The sequence below is a fragment of the Oppia nitens genome, unplaced genomic scaffold (genome assembly GCF_028296485.1).
Source record: "Oppia nitens isolate AA-2021 unplaced genomic scaffold, nextdenovo-longstitch-racon4-pilon3 scaffold17_pilon_pilon_pilon, whole genome shotgun sequence".
NCBI lineage: Eukaryota > Metazoa > Arthropoda > Arachnida > Sarcoptiformes > Oppiidae > Oppia > Oppia nitens.
The window spans coordinates 1,563,739-1,584,160 of record NW_026533196.1 but is presented as its reverse complement, the minus strand read 5'-3'; the positions used below and the strand labels follow the sequence as shown (position 1 = coordinate 1,584,160).

Below are 20,422 nucleotides of genomic sequence, written 5' to 3'. Positions count from 1 at the left end.
AACACATCAGACGACACACACAACAACACCACTAATGCCATCTGTCATCACATGAACAACATATTGACAGCAAAGACAAGTTTGACAACTTTCCAGACAACCGATCGATCCATTGGTTTCATGTAAATCACATGATGTGATCCATCACTTACAGCCACATCAACATTACAACTCTTAGAAGACATGGTCTGCATATCACATACACTGACACCACTTGTCTTCTTACTGCTGATCACATCCCAAGTCGACAGCAGTACTGTTCTCTTGGATTCCATAACTTTCGATAAGGTTTCCGGTGATTAACAAACTATTTATTAATTAATATATGTTTTGTTTTTGAAAAATTTCACAAAACTTTTTCTTTATCATTATCTTTGAACAGATTATCGCCAAATTCAAGACTGCTGTCATCAAGTTTGACATTCCATATCCTTATGGAGAAAAACACGAAGAGTTCCAGAAAGTGGCAAAATTGGCCACAAATAGTGATCTTTTGATGGCTGAAGTGGGTGTCAATGAATTTGCTGACAAACAAAACTTGGATTTAGCCAAAAGGTTTGCCATTATTCGCGATGACTTTCCGGTACTCTTATTGTTCAACAACGGAAATGTCGAAAATGGTATTCGTTATAATGGACACTACATTGCAGATGACATCAAACGATTTGTTAGATATCATTCGGGTATAAAAATACCATTAAATATGTGTTTAGAAGAGTTGGATGTTTTTGCTGAACAATTTATGGATCAGACTATCACTAATGAGAATAGATTAGAACTTTTGGAACAAACCAAACAACAAATGAAACAAATGACTAATGAAGAACATCACAAATTGGCTCAGATTTATGTCCAGATTATGGAGAAAATACTGCAAAATGGAAATGTCTTCATACAGAATGAGATACAAAGGCTTAATGGTATTGTTTTGCAAAAAATGACAAATGAAAAGAGGGATCAAATTAAAGGAAAAATTAATATTCTGTTCAGTTTTGTCACTACTGAACAACAAAGTCAACAAAAAAGTGAACTTTAAATTAAGTCATATTTTTAATACAAAATAAAAAAAAATAATTTGATAATCATTGCCATTAAATCGTATAAATTTTAGATAAATTTCTGTCATTAATCTTATGGTTATTACAAATGAGTTGCATTGGACCGATCATACTGTACATAGTTTTTCACTCCCCGTTTTGTTGCTTTCCCCCACACCTTCACATTATTTCCCAAGAAATAGTAATTTTTAAAATAAATTTTTAGATTTCTATAAAATATACAATAGTTTTGCTAATAAATACATTTAACAAATACAATATATTAAAAATTAGCTAACAGTTACTCATTTGATCACATTTGATGTATTGTTATTTAAATGAAAACCGCTAAGTTTTCTTAACAATTTGGTAATATATTTTTTCTTTAATTAAATCATATATTTATTTTTTAGTTAATAATTAATAAAATGTTTTTATTTATCAACAAAATAGGAAATAAATACTAAAAATCAATATTTATATAACTATTACATTATTATTTAAGCAAATAATTGCACAAAATTCGTTAAAATTACTCTTTAGATCGAAAATTGGCAACAAATGTATATCTTTTTTTAAAATAAAAAGTTATTTCATTTTATGTTGTGATGAACGGACAACCAATTGAAACATCCATTCATTTTTTTAACGAAAGCAAAGGCACTGAAAATTATATTTTTTTTAACAAGACTTTACTCTAAGAATATTTTGGGACATCGAGACCAGTCTTGTTTGTCTTTACAGCGCCAATACTCTCCTGAAAACATGTGAACCGGATTACCAGTGATGGGATCTTTAGATTTAGTGAACCAAATGGGATCATAAGGCATATAAGGTCGGCCCTCATTAGTCGCCTTCTCTGCCTCCTCTTCGCGCTGTCGACGAACAGTTCGCTGTTTCTCTTCAAGAACTCCCTTAACAGCATTCGCTTCGTCCCATTTTCCTTCTTCCATAAGCCTCTGATCAGGTCTTACCCGACTATCAGTGGGTGCGACACCCGGTTCGGGTTCATTGAGTTGTACAGCGAGTAGAGTCATGTTATACATGCGATCATATTCGGCGCTATTCATTCATCATTTATAATTATAATCAAAAATTATCGATACATATACAGTATATTCTTATAATTATAAATTTATATTTTATACTTACGAAGGAAATACACGTTTCCAAATCACTTTAGGAGTTGCCGTCTCAATGATCGGTTTGCCTCCTTTGGCCGAGCCGTGACTATTTATGACTTTGGCCGACTCTATTTTATTATCCCACGTACCCTGAAGGACCCATTTAGGAGTTCCCTCTTTATCTACTACAACACCCGTCACCTGAAATAATAATTTAATATTTAGTACCATTTTATTAATTAAACAAATAATTAATAATAATAATACTTTTCGTGGAATATCTCTTGAGAAGTAACTATAAGGAATAAATTTAAGGTGACATTTATCACCAGTAGTATGATTAGTAATAGTCATATCCCCGTGATGGTCAACCCATAGTTTTCCGACAATTATATTGTGAACAGTTGTCGTAACTTTTTTCCAAGTATAGTGATTACCACTGGCCTCAAACTCAACGTGTGTTATATCTTGAGGTGTTATTTGGAGATATTTTCCTCTAAATTTACTCGAAATTGAGAACTCTCTCCATAATGTCCAACCTTTTCCTTCACAATGTGAGGCTAAAGCAGGCGGATGATGGCTCACCTGTTAATAAATAGGGGATATGTATCATATAAAACAATTTCATAAAAATAAGACAAACCTGTTCAGAGAAACACTTCCATCCAAGATCTTCAGTTCGATCACATTCGTAAGTCTCTCCTAAAAGAGGATTAAATGGTTTTCCGGTTCTATTACTAGTGGTAGCATAAGTAGTCACACTAAAGGCTGCAATGTATGTCAACTGTTCACAGCTATCCTTCACTTTGGAAGCCTTATGTAATAGATCTGCGTATTCAAAGTCTTCAGTAAGTCTCTGAAGCATAGAAAGTGGTTCATTAAAGTTAACAGGCATTGGAATTTTGGTTAACTCTTTTCCGATACAATTCTTCATAAAAGACCATAAATTTAAGCTTTGATTTGGGCGCTCAGGTATTGTTGTGCGTCGCTGACGCCTACATATGCTACCATTATCACCACCAAATTGATCTACTCTATCAACTGTCGATAAAGGAGTAGTTGGTGTACTCGAAGACTTTGTAGAGTCGCCATCATTGGGATCATTGACTACTTTTGTTACAATATTACTTGAATTTAAATCTTTAAAATTTAAACTCTTATGTCGCGATTTTTTGCGCGTAATAACACCGGCGGCTGACTCTTCACACTCGCCATCACTCACCTCACTGCCAGAAGATTCATCAGAGTGGTTGTGCTCAGCAGGTAATGAAGTGATTGAACTTTGTTTTACTTTAGATATCGTTTGGACGTTTGTTGCGTTACTGATTCGGTGCGCTTTTCCCGGAAAAGAAACGATGAAGTCAGCGGTAGTTTCCTCCGCATCATAAAATTCATCATCATCTGAATTGATATTGGAGTTAATGTTAGATGTGTTAGAGTTGGCCACCTGTTTAATAGCTCTCTGTTCCAGATGTGAGTGCTGTTTCGCCAACTGTTCCACCAGTTCTTCTAATCTCAGACGTGACTCGTGTTCGTGTTGTAAGAGTTTTTGCCATTTCTTGGCCTGAGTTTGAGCTAATGTTAGATACTCTGCACTGGCATTAATCATAGCCGAAGATGTTATACGAAAAAGAGTGGCTCTTTCGTTGACTGTTTTACTTTTATTTATGGCATCATTAGGATTATCTAATTGTTCCATTTCGATAAGCGATCGCTGAAGAGCTGATCCATGTTTTATGATAACATCGTGACACGTATGAAGTGTGTCTAATTTGGTGGCCAAACATTTGAGCACAGTTTGCAACTCATTTTTGTCGCTATTCATATCGTAGACGTCATCGTCTTCTGAGTCGAGTTGTCTAATGGCCCTAACTTTGGCCAATTCAAGAGCGGTCACCCATTTTTGTCGTTCAATCTCATTAACGGCTCTTAAATGAAACGTTTGAGTAGTGCCTCCGTTTGCGACCACGAAATTGCATGAGTCTTCTGTATGAATCACAGCTGATACTAGACTTATGGATCCGCGACACGACTGACTCATCTCCATCGGGTTCCTTACCATCAAGAGATCACATCATTCAGTATTACAATGAAAATCAAGTAATAAACAATCAAAGAGATACCTGTAATACGAGAGCAAACCATTTGAGAGGACAAACCATCTCTTTTGGTAACCTTTGAGATAATTAGTCCATTTGTAAAGCCATCCCTTGATTTCGTGATCCGTCTGTTGGAAGCGAATCACTTCAGTCATGGTTTTGACACAACAACTAAATCCAATCGGATGTGTGATATGACAGACAGTGATTACAGTCAACTGTATTATAGGTTTTAATCAATAAAACAACAAAATATGTTACGAATCGATGTATTGTTTGTTATGTTTTTTATTGACAATCTTTTGGGCGATTTGTTGTCAATTGGTTTTACAAATACATTGAATGAATCACTCATTTGATTATTGAATGAAAAAATACAAACTAATGATGTGTTAGACGTTTGTTTAGTCTTTGGGTTGTTTGAGAGGAAAGCATATCTCACTATTAATATGCATAAAAATAGCCGTCGATATAATAATAATTATTAATATTATAATTATTATACAAATGTAATGAATTTTTAAAGATTTTTTGTCAAATCAAACAAATGATTGCATTAAATGCTAGGCTATGACAGCTATAGTATTATTATTACTATTATTATTGCCATAACATTACAGAACATTACAGTACATACACTCACTCTTACGGTAAATGTATTACACATATAATACACACACAAAACAGTCAATTCAATGCAACAAATCGTTATAATATATTATTATTATTATTATTGAAAGTATTGCACAACTGTTTTCAATTGACTAATATTTAGAGACTAATGTTTACACTGGTTTTCATTTGAACTAATGTTTGGGTTATAATAATAATAATAATAATAATTGATTTTCAATGAAAAACGTTTGCCATTTGTTTGCAAACGACTGTATGAATGGTATGGTTGGGAACAAACAATACAAAGACGTTATTTATGGCAAACTTATTGACAAATAAATAGCGATTTAGAAAAACAAAATGTGTTTTTGACTTTTGAATAAAAATATCGATTCAATTGAATGACTGGTTTGCCATCAAAACCGATATATCATTTGATAATAAAACATATCTTCAGTTGATTTTTTTTCAAACTACTGGTCATTATAATTGGCATATCATTTGTTTGGAGATTTTCTTAATATTAAGAGATCGCCGGTCAATAACAATGGTAGAGACCAAGAGTCATAACGGCGGATCAAAACTCTCGTCGGTTGCTCTCAAGTCAACCAAAGAGGACGTGTCGGCCATCAATGCCAAACTATATCTTCTGCTTCAGACCACAAACATTGAGATCAATTACGAAGTCTTCTGGTATTTATTGTTGTTTTATTTGATAAGATTATTATCGCTAAAAAATTGACTAACAATTATGATATATTGTTTTTTTTGTCTAAAAAAAGTCTTTTATTGAATTTGTTGCGTAAGGGCTGTACACCGGAAGCCATATATATGCTTATCAGTCGTTTAACAGATCATTCATTGATTTTTAAACGATTAAAAAAGTTACAGAAAAAGACAAAAACAGGAATTTGATAGCATTTTGATAACAATTTATTACTTGAGTTAAAACTAAGTGTTCATTAATTGCCTCAAAAAGTTAATGTCATGTACTTAACGTCTAACACAATGATAGCATTTTTTATACATAAATATCATATTATAACAGTATATGATTTATATACAGTGTTATAAAAAACAATCAATACATTCCCTAATATTCAATTAAATTATAAATCAATTGTTTTTTTTTGTTTCCGTTAATTTAAATAACATTTGCAAAACATTTATAAAAATCAAAACAATTTATTTTTCTATTTGTTAAGTTAATTAAAATTTAATGTAAAATACAAATTAAAAACAGCAAATTTGTCATAAATAAAGTTGTAACACTCAATAGTAAAAGATTTCATATTTCATTATATTTAACATTTCAATTATAATTTAAATGTGATTAATTAAAAACATACAATTATATTAATAATAATAAAAAATGATGAATAAATGGATTAATATTGAGCTTAAAAAACAAACTGAAAATTATAAATTACTAAATTCTTTATACAAACGAAAAATCTATGGCTGGATGAGTTGAATCAAATGGATTCATGATATTACATAAATTTTATACAACAATTACAATATTATTTACACCAAATTTAACTCATTATTCTTATATCATATTCATGAGTAAATTTAATTTATAATAATAATAAATTAAAAGTCAAATCAATTCCCATTTTGTCACAAATGCTAGTGATTTTTTTCATCTCAAGACTAGGTTTATGGTAAAAAATACATATTTCCTATACATGTGTTGTGCCATCATTTCATTTATGATTTGTACGATAAGTATTGTGTATTAAAATCAAGAAATAACATAACTATGAGTCCAATTGATGTCATTTCTCTATTTTGATGGCATTCTTAGGTGAAGAGGATATCGATGAGTTGGTTTGTGTTTGAGTAATGCCGTTATTGGTTATACTAAATATAAACTCTTTACAGCCCACTTTGATGTGACTTCCATGATGTAGAAGTGCAGTTCCTTCCCAACCGGCACCATTGGGTCCAATAAGTGACGAACAGCTTGCCTTACAAGCGCAGGGCTTATGTGTTTGTCCGGAACGGGAACTCATAGTCAGTGGGCTTTTTGTTTGGATGGTAACCCTTTCAATGTTTTCAGAGTCGAAATCCTTTCTGAAAATAATTTTATTTGTTTTGAAATCGTTGTCCTTTTGTGCGCTTTCTTCTGTCGATTCAATTTTAGTAGTCTTTCTCTTCTTATTATTATTGTTTCCATTTGTGTTTGGCTTTCTCTTCTCAGGACTCGACTCTTTGTCAGAATTTTTTATTTTCTTATTATTTTGTATAGACTTTCGTCTCTTTTTATTATCAATCAAATCTTTAACCGTTGAAACAGTATGAGAGTTGATGTGCTTTGTATTATGAATTTTCTTGTCCGAGAAATCACACGAATACAAGACATTGTCGACAGTAGTTCCGTGTTCTGAGTAGTTTATCAGCTCATAATTGTGTGACGTCTGCAAATCAATTCAATTTTCAAATTAGTTTTATTAAATTAAATTAATTGTAATTTAATCATATACTCACTTCATCATAAAAAATGGACGCGTGTTTGGGCGACACATAGTTGCAGTGCCCGTAATCACCTAATACTACATCATTGTCACAACTCGTACCGATTGTTAATGTCCGATAAGACATGACAATAGTGGGACCATTTGATGATCCTGTACTCGATTTAATAAGAATTGGACATAAAACAGCTCGAGCTCTGACATCATTTAAACCTATTCTACGAATTGTTGTCTGAAATGATGGTGTTGTCGATGATGAAGATGATAGTGAACTCTGGTTCTGTATGACATTCATATTATGATTTACGTCAATAGCTTTCTGGTCACGTATTTGTTGTATCCGCTGATAAGCTAACTGTCGGACTATAATGTCGTCCAATCGACTTAAGTCTGCAATACTCTCTATGTTTTGTATAGCGATTGCATTAAAATGATTGTTTGAAATAGAGATTCGTTTGTCAGAAGATACTGGCGATGAACAGCTTATATTACCATTCATTTGAATGAACTCTTTATTATTATTATTATTATTTTTATCACTACTCGTATCCTTTCTTAGATCACTATTTGTGTCTTTCTTTAGAGAGATATTATCTTCAAATGATTGATCTATCGGACCATTCATTGAAGTATGAGAATTGATTTTCACAGAGTTTTCAGTCAATTTACTGTTTAAATCACTAATGTCTTTGCTTGAAGAGATGGCAATGGATGAGTTGGGCTTATTATTAGTACATTTTGATGAACTCAGGTATTGTGCAACACTTGATTGAAATGCAATCAAACTCGAGAGCCATTCCTCTTGTTGTTCAGCAGTTGGTCTATCATTTTTAGAAGCTGTGAGGCACTCATTGTTCTCCATTTTAAGTGCCAATTGGTTAGAATTTGGTAGAAGTGAGGGACGAATTTTGTACATTTGTTTAATTGCTTCGGGAACTACTACTTTATTATTGATTGGTAAACCTATTTTCGTACGAAATGGTGGACTCACTCGATGCACTTTCTTAAAAAACTCCATTTGGATGACATCGTGTGATACAGAACCTGAAAACTGATCCCAGAGTTTGATTCGCTCACTTAAACTAACAGAATCTAATAGTTTTTGTTCAATTATATGTTGTGAATGATTTGGACACATCCAGCGTCCGGTTGGCAACACTGTTAGGGGTGGGTCCAGACAGTCGGGATGAAACAATAGCGGACAGTAATCACACTGAATTAATGGCGCCTTTCGACAACTTTTTGAGCACTGATAACACAATTTTACCGGAAATGCCACTATATTGTTGTCCATTTCATGGATCTGTTTCTTTCCATTTTTGTTATTACCTCTCCTTGAAGTTCCGACCAATTGAATCGATGGCATTAAATCGTTAGGCAATTGAAACTGTTTGGGATTCAATGTTTGCGCCGCTCTTATCAATAATGAGAATGGCTTTTGAATATTGTCTTTGCTTTCAAGTACTTCTTCCGATTCATCGCTCTCCTCGTCAGATTCGTCGACCTCTTCTTTGACCAATTGTTTGCATTTACGACATAACCACTCACCTTGTGGTACATCCTCCTCATCGAGTGGTGGATCACTAAATAAATGAAAGTTTCAATGAACTCATGTGACAATATGTGATAATGCGTTAACAGACTGGCATTGAAGATGAAAAGCGTTTGGACAGCGGTCACAACAAAGCAGATCTCCGCCCTCACGACATGAATCGCAATATTCATGATTTGGTGCTTTGCCTGTCTTTGTTTGCCGCGAAAGCATTGGCCGACTATTGTTGTAATTGCTATTATTGTTGGTGTCGTTGCTGATCGGTGTCTGTCTGGCCATTGTTTTCTTCAGTTTCTTCTTTCGCGTCGACTCTTCACTAGCCGGAGGAGCCGTCAAAGCGTTGATTTGCTGTCAATCGGAAGCAATAAATAAGTTGATTAATAACAATAGGAGACAACTGTTGCCATGTCTTTGATTGTCTTACAGGCATAAGACCTCCGGAGACGTTGAGATCATATTCAATGGTCTGCATTGTCTCTTCACACGCGTTACTTGTGTTTCACGTGTTGACGCGTTTATTAGCGATCACTAAGTGATGAAAACAATCAAATCGTCGGCCGAAGTGAGCGATCAATTGGTCGATCAATTGGTCCGCCATTTGTCTCATTAATGAACAAATGCTTTACTATTCAGACGTCACTAAAGTTACACTCATTTATACTATGTTTTGATTTGTATATTCAATACAACCCTCAATACAGACAACACTAATGATAGTATAGTCACAAACACTCACAATATTAGTAATACCAATAGCTATCCCTTTCCCTACAATACCATAACGTTATATATGATTGCATTGAAAGTAGAGGTACAATATTTTTAGACAACTGGTGTATCCATTGTGTCAACAAATAGGGGATTCAATAATGTTATCGTTTTAGCGGCAATACTGTACTGTACTCTACTCTACACTATAATACAGTGTATCACTTAATAATAATGTCAAAATGCTCATGGACAATTTTTAAATTATGATTTTAACAATTTTAATATTCAATATCTTTAGTTATATTTAGTTTTTTAGTAAACTTTTAATACTATTCAAAATTGTCACATCAAATAAATAATTTCAGTGAAAATTATTTTTTTTAATTATTATTATAAAGTTATTAATATTTTATTAATTTGTGAAAATACAATAATATCTAAATTAAATTTATATGTAAAATATTTTTATCAATAATTATTATTATAAATTAAATACAGTATTACATATTGTAAATGATATTAATTTTGTTTATTTCCTTAAATATTAATGACTTTTTTTTAGTTAAATCTTAAATGCATTTTATAAAAGTACTAAATATAAAATAAAATTATAACAAAAAAATGATTATTTTTGAAGAATTTTTATTATTACATAAATAAACAAATATTTTTAATAGTATTTCCAATCAAATTCATTACATCATTACATCCTTTCATTTATTCATATTTATTAAATGCTGTCAAACGTGTTATTTAACAAAAAACAACTTTTTTTCAAAAGTAATCAAAAAAAACATTCTTTAAGAAAATATTGAATTTTTAATGAAATCAATTATTTAATGAATAATAATCATCTAAAGCATCTAATATTGCATTATTTAATCAGTGAAATAATTGTTAAAAATAACTCATGTATTTCTTTAACTAATAATAGTTATACGAAACATTAAATTAAAGTTTACCGTACATTAAATATTAACTAAATCGGATGATAAATATTTGTTTTCTATAAATAAAAAATATTAAATTAAGAAAAAAACTAAAAGCATATAATTTGTTAATTAAGATGAAAAGTCTAGTTATTATTTTTTTAGATAATATTTGATGAAATATGAGGACAAAGACAATTAGGCAATCACTTCAAAGTCCTTGTTCTCCATCACCGCTTAGGCGTATAGCGCTCTCATTAGATGTGTTGCCCATAATGTCGTCCTCCTCCTCCTCTTCTTCTTCTTCTTCTTCCTCCTCGTCTTCAACTTTGTTATCAATAGCGACAACAGTGTTGTCTTCTGCAAGAGATCGTGGAATTCCGGAGATGTCCGATGTTTGTCCATTCATTGGATTGTTTTGATTAATGTTTGTATTAATGTTATTATTATTATTAGTAGAAGTAGTAGTAGTAGTACATGTAATAGTACTATTATTATTATTATTATTATTAACTGTACTAATTATACTAACATTATTAATATTAACATTATTGTTATTGAGATGTGTGTCAGATTCAGAAACTATTAATTCAGAAACAGTTTGATCCGCTTCAGCCAATTGATCATCAGATGAAACATTACTATTGCTATCACAATCATATGGCGGCGCACCCGTAGTTGGAGGGCGTACTAAAAGTATTTGTTGCTTCTGTGGGACCATTGCATTAGCAGTGGATCCTTCAGATGAACGACCTTCCGCTGCCATCAGTGGTCTAACCAATTCAGATCCAATAGCTAAAGAAAACGCAAAATTTTCACTGTTATCGACTTTAGATGAAAATTCAAGAATCTCTTGATTTCGAGGTTTCTTTCTAATTGCACCACTACTAGCAGGTATGTGCAGAGGCAGTGATATATTCGGACCAGACATAGAAGATCGTACGGATGTATTTGATTGCAATGCCTTACTATTACCATCATTAAGGTCATCGGTCTGGACCTGATTGTTGACAACATTAGTGATGCCCACACCTCCTACTGCACCGCATTCTTCGTCATTATCTGAAGACATAACTAAATTTGTTGACTTTTTCTTTGGACAGACTTTTGAAGAAATTTTATCTTCATTTTCAATTAGTTTCTCTAATATAGAGAAAAGTGCAGCAAAATTATTTGAATCTGAATTTTGTGATTTGTTTTGTATTAAATCATTGAATTTTTGCGACAAATTTTGTTGTTTCTCCACTTGACTAGCATTGGCTGCTTTGGATGAATGTCGACCTAATGTTGAATTTGGTGAATGGTTTGTGTTGTGTATCATTTGCTGATCGTTTCCCATTACCATCTGATTGTGTGTCAAATATATATCTTCATTGGTCTTACTATTAGCCGAAGCGCTCAACTTGTTTTGTCGCGAATAGCTCTTGAAATTATCCCAATAATTGTTGGCCCGAACTCCGGGAACCACTTGATTGTTAAGGGCTGTCATATTATGAGCATTTGCCTCATTATTTCTCGTGGAATTTAGAGTTGGGTTTCGGTAATGAAGTAGGTTTTGAGGCACAGTTGAAACATTGCTATGTCTGCCATTAATGCCATTCATATAATGTTGCGAATTATGATTCACATGTCTTTGAGACGGTTGGGTAATTGGTTGTGTAGGATGTGTTGTTTGTGGTGTTTGGCACTGACTTTGTTGGTTCTGAAGCCATAGCAAAAGCATTTGTTGTTGCTGAAGGATCTGATAATTTTGAAGAAGCATTAAATGAAAAAACTGGTTATTCATGTAATTATTACTAATAGCTATATTGTTTGGATGACTATTATTTTGATTATAATTTATATTTGTATTAATATTTGAATTAATCGATCCATTAGTGAACTGGTTTTCCAATACTGGAAGCATTGTCTCGAATTGAGAACGCATTGAATCAAACTGTGATCTCATAGATCGGATCAAATTGCCATTCATTTGATTATATGATTCTTCGCTATTGGATTCGCTTTCATCGATATCAGTATTGTATCCCAAGTTATTGTCACAAAAATCCATTGATTGCGACAACAAGTTTTGCGATGTGTTGTTTGTATTAACATTTATCTCCAAATTGTTTTCTTCAATGTTTCGAGTAATTACATTCTTCTGTGAATTGTTTACTATATTGTTTGCAGACGTCTGAGACAATTGTTTAGGTTGTGTTTGAGTTGAATGCGAGACAACGCTCTTAATCGATGGTTTGGTGACATTATTTCTTGTCGTAAACTTTGTCTGCATTTCGTTAGATGTGTTTCGCGTGTCATTAACAGAGGTTTCCTTTTTCGCTTCCTTTATGTTATTTTCCATCTTTTCGATAGATTTCATCAGATCTTCTACTTGTTTGAGTCGTTGTTCTGCTTCTTGTAGTTCTTTAAGTTTACTATAAAGACTGTTGGCATCAATGTTTGATATGTTGGCCATATTGGACACAGAATTGGTCTCTTCACCCGAACCAGAGTTCATGTTTCGCTGAATCGATGGCACAAATGGTGGCATCGCTTGAGATGACTGCGAAATCGACAATAAGTGATTCTGTCTTTGATTTTCTTCCTCTTCACTGCCGTCGGCCTCATATCGTCGTTGGTTACGGTTCTGTAGATTTTGGTTCATCTGAAACCTCTGCGATGAATGTGATGACGACAGCTGTCTGTCGATACCATTCTGTTGGGAACCGCTATTGTCGGCCAATATATCGTTAATTCGGTACTTCTTCATTGGTCTGAGAAAACGACAATTGACTTAAAAAACACAAAACCAAACAATTTATATGATATTTGTTAAATAGTTTGTGTGTTTGACAATCAAAGAAGTTGTGGACACAAATGCAAACAATTAAATAACATTTCAATAGATATTTCAAAACAATTAATTCAATGACAAATCAATTATATTATTATTATTATTATTGATATTTGTTTTTAACGTTTTATGACTTTAAAGCAAAACATCAAATAATGTCTGAAAAATATACTGTAATTCACTGTTTGTATTGTATGTGTTGTATGTGTTGTATGTGTTGTATGTGTTGTATGTGTTGTATGTGTTGTATGTGTTGTATGTGTTGTATGTGTTGTATGTGTTGTATGTGTTGTATGTGTTGTATGTGTTGTACAGTATATTATTAATACAGTATTATATTCCACACAACAATACAACACAACATAAATAACATCACAATATCTATGTATTCAATACAGTGACGACTGAATGCAAACACAAAGTGGTCACAAATATATTGTCCCCAAAAATGTTTAAAGTTATTGTAAATGTTGTATTTTGACTGTTCAATGATATTAAATTTAATACCCTATTACTTATGGATATATTAGAAATATTTTTTAATCACTTTATAATTTATTTATTAATTATTAGAAATGTTTGCTAACTATGATACTGTTTTTTTCAGGCTTTAATGGTCATACAAATTACACAGTTATTGGTGTCACTGTCCATATATAGCACTACATGAACAGGTAATGCCACTTATATATTAAGGATAGTTATATAATACATACAGTTATATGCAAATTGTGTTCAGTTTTTAATATGTGAAGAGAGATAAAGAATTATAGTTTTTTTTAAATAAAAAAAAGTATAAGAATCGAGGTTTTATACATTACTATTGTATTTCAAATAAAACATTTAGATTATTATTAATACTGTATATTATGAAATATTCAAAATACGGTTTATATTTTAAAGGATAACCTAATAATGATTTTGATTATATAAATTATAATCAAAATCATTATTATAATTTATAATAAACATTTATTTAATACAATGTTATGATTATAAACTGTTTGTTTTTGTTTAATTATTGTATAATTGTTAGGATATATTTCGACTTTTTTTTATTAATCTCAAAATATTATTATTTCAATTAAAACATATGTTATGCTAATGCATGAAAAATACAACAATCAGCAAACAAATGTTTAAATACTTTATTTGAGTTAAATTATTAAACACTATGACACTTAGGATTAAGTTTTCATAAATATTTTATTTTTAATATATTTAAAAAATAAATACAAAATGAAATAACTAAAAAATAATAATATGTCAAATAATGTTTGTCATATTTTTACACAATTTAAAAAACTAACTAAAACTTAAAGTAGTTTTTTATATTTAAATACTAGCACTAGAATAATAAAAATGAAAATTTAAAAATATAATAATACTTATACAATATCAATGATAATACAATATTATTAATAATGTAATAAATTAAGTTTAAAAAGTTAGGTAACTGTTGAGATCTTCAGTGAATGTTGTGGTGATAATTGTGGTGTCATTTCTGGAGTATTTCCATACATTTCAAGAGTGTTATTATGTATACGTCTTGAGTATGGATTGAGATTAATAGTGAAGAGTTCTTGTCTTCTGAGGTCTCGTAAGTGTCGCTGACGTATAACACATTCACATAAGAGTCGTCTCAAAGCCTCTCTGAAGTCTTTCATATGAAAGGCATAAAGAAAGGGTGAGCCGACACTATTCAAGTGGGACAGTATGATCATGAGGTCGACAATACTGGTCGGTGCTCTACATTGCTGACAAAACGCCTCAATTGTGTTCATTGTATACAATGGTATCCAACACAACATGAAGAAGACGACTATAATGAAGAGTTTCTGTGCTTTTTTCACTTCTCTCTTACTATAACTCAATTTGATTGGCTTTACTATACAATGACTACAATTATGGTTCAAACTCTTGAGTGTCGCCAAAGAGCGTGACTTTGAAAGAACTGGCGATACGTTACTGTTATTATCAGATTTATCTGAAGGACTGTTGATTGAATCCAAAGAACTGCATTCAAAACGACTCCTCCTTCTGTCACTACATTGTCTACTACTTGGACCAGATCTTTGACTGTAATGACCACTTGACACTTGAAGCACCTAAAGGAACCATCAATTAATACAAGACATATAATTAATTTTATAATAACTTAATTTATATAATTTTAATATCACTAGTTTTGATGACATTAATCATATGTTTGATAATTAATATTTTTTGAAAACTATACATTAATAACATATTTATTATTTCAATTTTAATTATATTCCTTTATTAAAAATTTTTATACTATTTTTATTAATATTAATATTACTACAGTATCTGTCAAATAATGATATAAAAATAAAAGAGTAAAAATAAATAAAACAAATATATACCCGTATTAAATTTATTAATATAATACTACTAAACACTTTACTGTATTTACACTATACTGTATATTTTTATACCATAAAGTATTTATATGGCATAGGATTGACATTTGTGATAAAAGTAATAGATTTTTGATAAATGATTAGCATATATAACATAATAAATTTAACACATATTCAAACAAACTTTTTTTGAAAAAGTTAGTTTACCTAAATCTATAAATGTGTGTGTGTGTGTGTGTGTGTGTGTGTGTGTATTTTATATTTGCAATTTATTTTTATAATACTTATTTATGCCATATACTGTATTAAACTATACTGTGTATCACTAGTAATAATACAATAGATATACGGAATATATTGTAAAAATAAATATGTATGATTAAGTTATGAAATGATGCTTTTATTATATTTAACTTCAAAAATATTATAGCTATACTGTATTTTTTCTGTATAAACAATAAACTAATTTTGTTGTCAAAAACATTTTTGATTGAACTAAGATTACAATGAATTATAAGCTTGAATTACTGTAAGTTTTTACTATTAAACTGTGTATACTTATACTGTATTTTATGTTTGTAAAAATTATAACGGGAGGAGAGAGAGAAAAAAACTTATTGAACGTTTGATATTAAAAAATATATTAAGTAAACATATTTAATAAACCAATAAATTTTTGTGTACAAACTTTCAACAGAGAGTATATTTATATTATTAAGTGATTAATATTAGCACTACTATATCTATACTTATATTTAATGACTGAATATATACATTTTATAAATATTTTATATAATTATTTTGTACTTAATTGGCTTGAAATATAGTAAAAATGGATTAAATATTGAGAAAAATAAACAAAATTTTGACTATACTATGAAAATTCAAAGTTTAATTGAATTCATCACTTCATTGAATTGATGAAATGAGCTAAAAAATAGTGCAATTTGTCAAATATTTTAATTAAATGTTTTAATTTTCATATAAATATATACCACTTTGCATCCAATATTATAATATATATTTCGATAACAATATTTCCACTATAAGTTTAGCACTTAATAAATTTTATTACAGGTAATTATCTTTTAATAATTGCTGTAACAAATATAACGGTAAGCAAAAAGTATGTGATTATAGAATAAAGTGATATATTTGTCTAATAATATAATATAATATAAGCGAAAAAAATATTGATTTTAATTAATTTATAAATATAAGACTAAAATTTATGATAACATCTAAACATCAAAGATATAAACAAGTTTTTATTAATTGAGTTTCATGTTTCATGTTTCAAAAAATGTGGTTTCATTTAAATTTGATTTGCTATATAACTAATTGCTATAAACTATTATGAAAAAAATATTTTTTAATTAACTAATATGGTTTATTAAATTGGTAATATTAAGAATATTCAGCTGTATTATAATATAATACAAAAAAGTAAAACAATTAGTTTTAAACAACAAATTCTGGTCAAAACTTTATTACTTTAATTATTCTTATTAAACACAATAATCGTAAGTCAAATACTGAAATTTAATATTTTATGTGATACAGAATATATGATATATATTATTTGTGTCCAATAAAAAATAATAAAGTAAATTGTTTTCAAATAATGCTACAATTTAAATGATAAAATAAAATCTAAAAATATTTAAGGAGACTATATCTACAGTAATATAAGATAACATTTTTATTCACTACTAATATAATTTTAAATAATTTTTGTTATCAGATTCAAATACAATTAATCTATAAATGCAAAACAATGCATATTATAATTATGGACAAAATTCAAGTCAAATAATTGTAATAAATTATCATTATTTAACAGAATAGTTATCATTATAAAACACATGACTATTACCCGAAACAATTTTGTTTCACTTTGTATAGAAATATATTAAGTTATATTATGCTTAATATAAAATATTGCATTTACTTTTGTTTTTATTAAATTAGTTTCACTTTGTTGTTAATACAAACTAATTGTTTTGTGGATAAAGTAACTTATTTTGATAATAGACTTCACATATAATAAAATTAAATTAGTGTTAACAACAAAACCCTATGATTTCTTTCTAATTGTTTATCACAATAATTGTATATAATATTGACTAAAATCATGTTTTTTTATTTGTTAGAAATAATTTTCAAGTTTTTAAAATTGCGCTTTTATTATATATATATATATATTAATCATCATCAGGGTTTTAAATAAATAAATGCCTGCCCTGGCAATGCTCAAATAGATGCCATAAATGCCTGCCACATTAAATTGCTAAAAAGCAACTGTATTTATAAAAATAATGTAATTTACAATTAATATACTTATTTCCAATGATATTACCTTTTAATTAAAGGTATACAAAACAAATATATAGATAAAACATGTTTTAGAAATAAATAAATAATATAAAATCATAGTAATATGTGTCACCACCTGAAAATAGATGCCCAGGGGATGGCAGAGGCAGGGCAGGCATTTGGCAAAATTGGCAAAATTGGCATCTATTGTTTATGCCTGCCACATTTAAAACCCTGATCATTATACATATAATATGATATAAAACTATTTTATAATTAATTATTCAAATAATATTTTTAAAAATTATGTAAAATATAATTTACGTCAAAATCAAATTTCTTATTTTTTCTAACATAAAATGTCATATTTCAAAATATACTTTAATAATACTTTTCATGTATATTATAGTTATATGTAAAATAATTAATAAATATTTTTTATAATAAACTAAAGCAAGTTTTTAAAATAATTTAATATTTTTACTCAATTTTAATTTTAATGCATTCAATAATCTATTATCAATGTAATGATAATTTGATGTTTTTTGTCCTTTAAATTAAACCGAAGTTACATTCACTTTGAAATATCAATTGTTAATAAAGTTAATCCACTTTTAGGTAATTGATTCACAGTATGACAAAACATTTAATGAAAATACTATAATCTGTTAAATATATTGACAATTGTTTGCGATAATTACAAAATTTTTGTGGAAAAAGTCAATTTACTAATTTCTAGAATAGATTTCTAATGAAAGTTACGATTAAATTATTTTAGGAAATGATGAAATTGATTTCAAAAATTTCTTACATTATATTTTAAAATTACTAATTTATTAAACTAATAACTAAAAATTTAAACAAATATTATAATAAGTTTTATTTTTGTTATTATCGTTCATGTTTTATTACTAAACTTTTAATATATTACTATTTATAATTAAAACTCAGTAAAAATAGATTAACAGTAATTAAATAGCAATATAAATGATAATATAAAAAGTTAAATATATTTAATATAATAAACTTCTGACCTTTTTATAGCTTAATTGTTTCATAACAACTAAATATATTCGTCCGTAAAAGAAAGCCATTGTAATAGCCGGCAATACAATGGTTGAGAAGTAGATAAATACAAGAAAGTTATAACTCATGACAGGTATGAACAGACATTTTCCGTCTTCTCTTTCGTAAACTTGAATCCCATTATTCCAGAAAAGTGGTAAAAATCCAATAAATGCCCCCAAAATCCAACAACTGATTATTATTATCATTGCTGTTGTTTCTGTTAATTGTTTTATAATAATAATAATAATAATAATAATAACAAAATAATTATTTGTCAAAAACAATTGAATATTATACCGGATATTTTTCGGTGATAATCCAATGGGTGTAATATAGCCCAATACCGATCCAGTGAAACGGCCAACAGGTTTAGTATAGATATAGTACACAATACGACCAGTAATGATAACATAGCGAGACATGAGTTGAAAGAATCGCGAGGTATTCCCATTCGTGTCAATATTGCTGACGGAATGCCAATGAGACCGACAAACATGTCAGCGATGGCTAAACTAATTATGTAAAAGTTTGTCACTTTTCTTAATCGTTTGTCTTGAATAAACACAATAACGACCAATAGGTTGCCTATGAAAGCACCGATGGCTACAATTCCCTCGACTAATGTATACAGAAGTGGCTCTTGATTTGATCCTAACTTCAAATATTGAAATTCCGTTTCACCAGTGCTTACATTCATTATGAACTGTCAGTCATGTATTTTTCATTAATCACTGTTTAATCTTTAAGTTTGTTTTTCTATAGATCTCTCCATAAAAACAAATACATTACATATATATATACAGTATATATATTTATATATAAAATATAACCCAAAAAATAACAAAACATTTACGTTTGATTAAACATATGATTGAATTTCACAATAATATTAATATCATTTTCAAGAATAACAATGATATTTGTCAAGAAATTCTGCAAAAAAAATTTAATATAAGTGTCAAACTTTTTGTTTATATTAATATCAATGTCAATGTCGGTCAATAAATATTACTACTTTTAGTCAAATTTTAGTTTTATTACTTATGTCATTAATAGTATAACTTAAAAAGTAGACAAACAATTGTAATTTATTTTTTATGTTCAGTTGTTTGTTATATTTCAAAAACATAAATCTTGTTTATTTAAATCAATTAAAACTTAAATTTCATTTAAATAGTAAGATATACAGTTTGTAGATATAAGATATGTAGTTTAATAAAAAATACTATTTTATTAATTAAAATTTTAAAAATTGACTTATATTTTACTTT

The 20,422-nt window shown here is 29.2% G+C and overlaps 5 protein-coding genes across 5 annotated transcripts; 1 reads left to right on the top strand and 4 right to left on the bottom strand.

Annotated features, from left to right (window-relative positions):
- The first annotated feature begins 67 nt into the window (after positions 1-67).
- On the top strand, positions 68-1,084 carry LOC128965328 (endoplasmic reticulum resident protein 29-like). The gene is made up of 2 exons (XM_054311997.1): positions 68-288; positions 383-1,084. Exons 1-2 carry the CDS (start codon positions 184-186, stop codon positions 1,034-1,036), a joined length of 759 nt encoding a protein of 252 aa, XP_054167972.1. The 5' UTR covers positions 68-183; the 3' UTR covers positions 1,037-1,084.
- Positions 1,085-1,656: 572 nt separating this feature from the next.
- Positions 1,657-4,730, bottom strand: LOC128965314 (oxysterol-binding protein 2-like). Its single transcript, XM_054311980.1, has 5 exons — positions 4,285-4,730; positions 2,805-4,215; positions 2,429-2,746; positions 2,190-2,362; positions 1,657-2,099 (listed from the first exon to the last, which is right to left on the bottom strand). Exons 1-5 carry the CDS (start codon positions 4,413-4,415, stop codon positions 1,730-1,732), a joined length of 2,403 nt encoding a protein of 800 aa, XP_054167955.1. The 5' UTR covers positions 4,416-4,730; the 3' UTR covers positions 1,657-1,729.
- Positions 4,731-6,377: 1,647 nt separating this feature from the next.
- LOC128965312 (PHD finger protein 12-like) lies at positions 6,378-9,835 on the bottom strand. The gene is made up of 4 exons (XM_054311977.1): positions 9,332-9,835; positions 8,999-9,255; positions 7,369-8,938; positions 6,378-7,298 (listed from the first exon to the last, which is right to left on the bottom strand). The coding sequence occupies exons 1-4, from the start codon at positions 9,377-9,379 to the stop codon at positions 6,657-6,659; spliced, it is 2,517 nt and encodes an 838-aa protein (XP_054167952.1). The 5' UTR covers positions 9,380-9,835; the 3' UTR covers positions 6,378-6,656.
- A 923-nt stretch (positions 9,836-10,758) lies between these two features.
- LOC128965547 (probable cyclin-dependent serine/threonine-protein kinase DDB_G0292550) lies at positions 10,759-13,299 on the bottom strand. Its single transcript, XM_054312253.1, has 4 exons — positions 12,431-13,299; positions 11,799-12,367; positions 11,076-11,726; positions 10,759-10,907 (listed from the first exon to the last, which is right to left on the bottom strand). Exons 1-4 carry the CDS (start codon positions 13,297-13,299, stop codon positions 10,759-10,761), a joined length of 2,238 nt encoding a protein of 745 aa, XP_054168228.1.
- Positions 13,300-14,831: 1,532 nt separating this feature from the next.
- On the bottom strand, positions 14,832-19,915 carry LOC128965542 (adenosine receptor A1-like). Its single transcript, XM_054312249.1, has 3 exons — positions 19,449-19,915; positions 19,118-19,368; positions 14,832-15,491 (listed from the first exon to the last, which is right to left on the bottom strand). Exons 1-3 carry the CDS (start codon positions 19,846-19,848, stop codon positions 14,832-14,834), a joined length of 1,311 nt encoding a protein of 436 aa, XP_054168224.1. The 5' UTR covers positions 19,849-19,915.
- Positions 19,916-20,422: the final 507 nt, after the last annotated feature.

Bases quoted from the DNA above. Each gene is read 5' to 3' on its own strand.
- LOC128965547 (XM_054312253.1), bottom strand. From the start codon at position 13,299: ATGAAGAAGTACCGAATTAACGATATATTGGCCGACAATAGCGGTTCC. The intron at 12,368-12,430 runs GTTCACTAATGG...TCAAAATAATAG, and splicing joins CTTCCAGTATTGGAAAACCA to TCATCCAAACAATATAGCTA. The intron at 10,908-11,075 runs GTATAATTAGTA...GATCTCTTGCAG, and splicing joins TGTTAATATTAATAATGTTA to AAGACAACACTGTTGTCGCT.
- LOC128965328 (XM_054311997.1), top strand. From the start codon at position 184: ATGGTCTGCATATCACATACACTGACACCACTTGTCTTCTTACTGCTG. The intron at 289-382 runs GTTTCCGGTGAT...ATCTTTGAACAG, and splicing joins ATTCCATAACTTTCGATAAG to ATTATCGCCAAATTCAAGAC.
- LOC128965314 (XM_054311980.1), bottom strand. From the start codon at position 4,415: ATGACTGAAGTGATTCGCTTCCAACAGACGGATCACGAAATCAAGGGA. The intron at 4,216-4,284 runs GTATCTCTTTGA...CTTGATGGTAAG, and splicing joins GGTTTGCTCTCGTATTACAG to GAACCCGATGGAGATGAGTC. The intron at 2,747-2,804 runs GTTTGTCTTATT...ATTTATTAACAG, and splicing joins GGAAGTGTTTCTCTGAACAG to GTGAGCCATCATCCGCCTGC.
- LOC128965542 (XM_054312249.1), bottom strand. From the start codon at position 19,848: ATGAATGTAAGCACTGGTGAAACGGAATTTCAATATTTGAAGTTAGGA. The intron at 19,369-19,448 runs GTATAATATTCA...AACAATTAACAG, and splicing joins TTATCACCGAAAAATATCCG to AAACAACAGCAATGATAATA. The intron at 15,492-19,117 runs GTCAGAAGTTTA...TGGTTCCTTTAG, and splicing joins AACAATTAAGCTATAAAAAG to GTGCTTCAAGTGTCAAGTGG.
- LOC128965312 (XM_054311977.1), bottom strand. From the start codon at position 9,379: ATGCAGACCATTGAATATGATCTCAACGTCTCCGGAGGTCTTATGCCT. The intron at 8,939-8,998 runs GTCTGTTAACGC...TCATTTATTTAG, and splicing joins GCTTTTCATCTTCAATGCCA to TGATCCACCACTCGATGAGG. The intron at 7,299-7,368 runs GTGAGTATATGA...ATTGATTTGCAG, and splicing joins CGTCCATTTTTTATGATGAA to ACGTCACACAATTATGAGCT.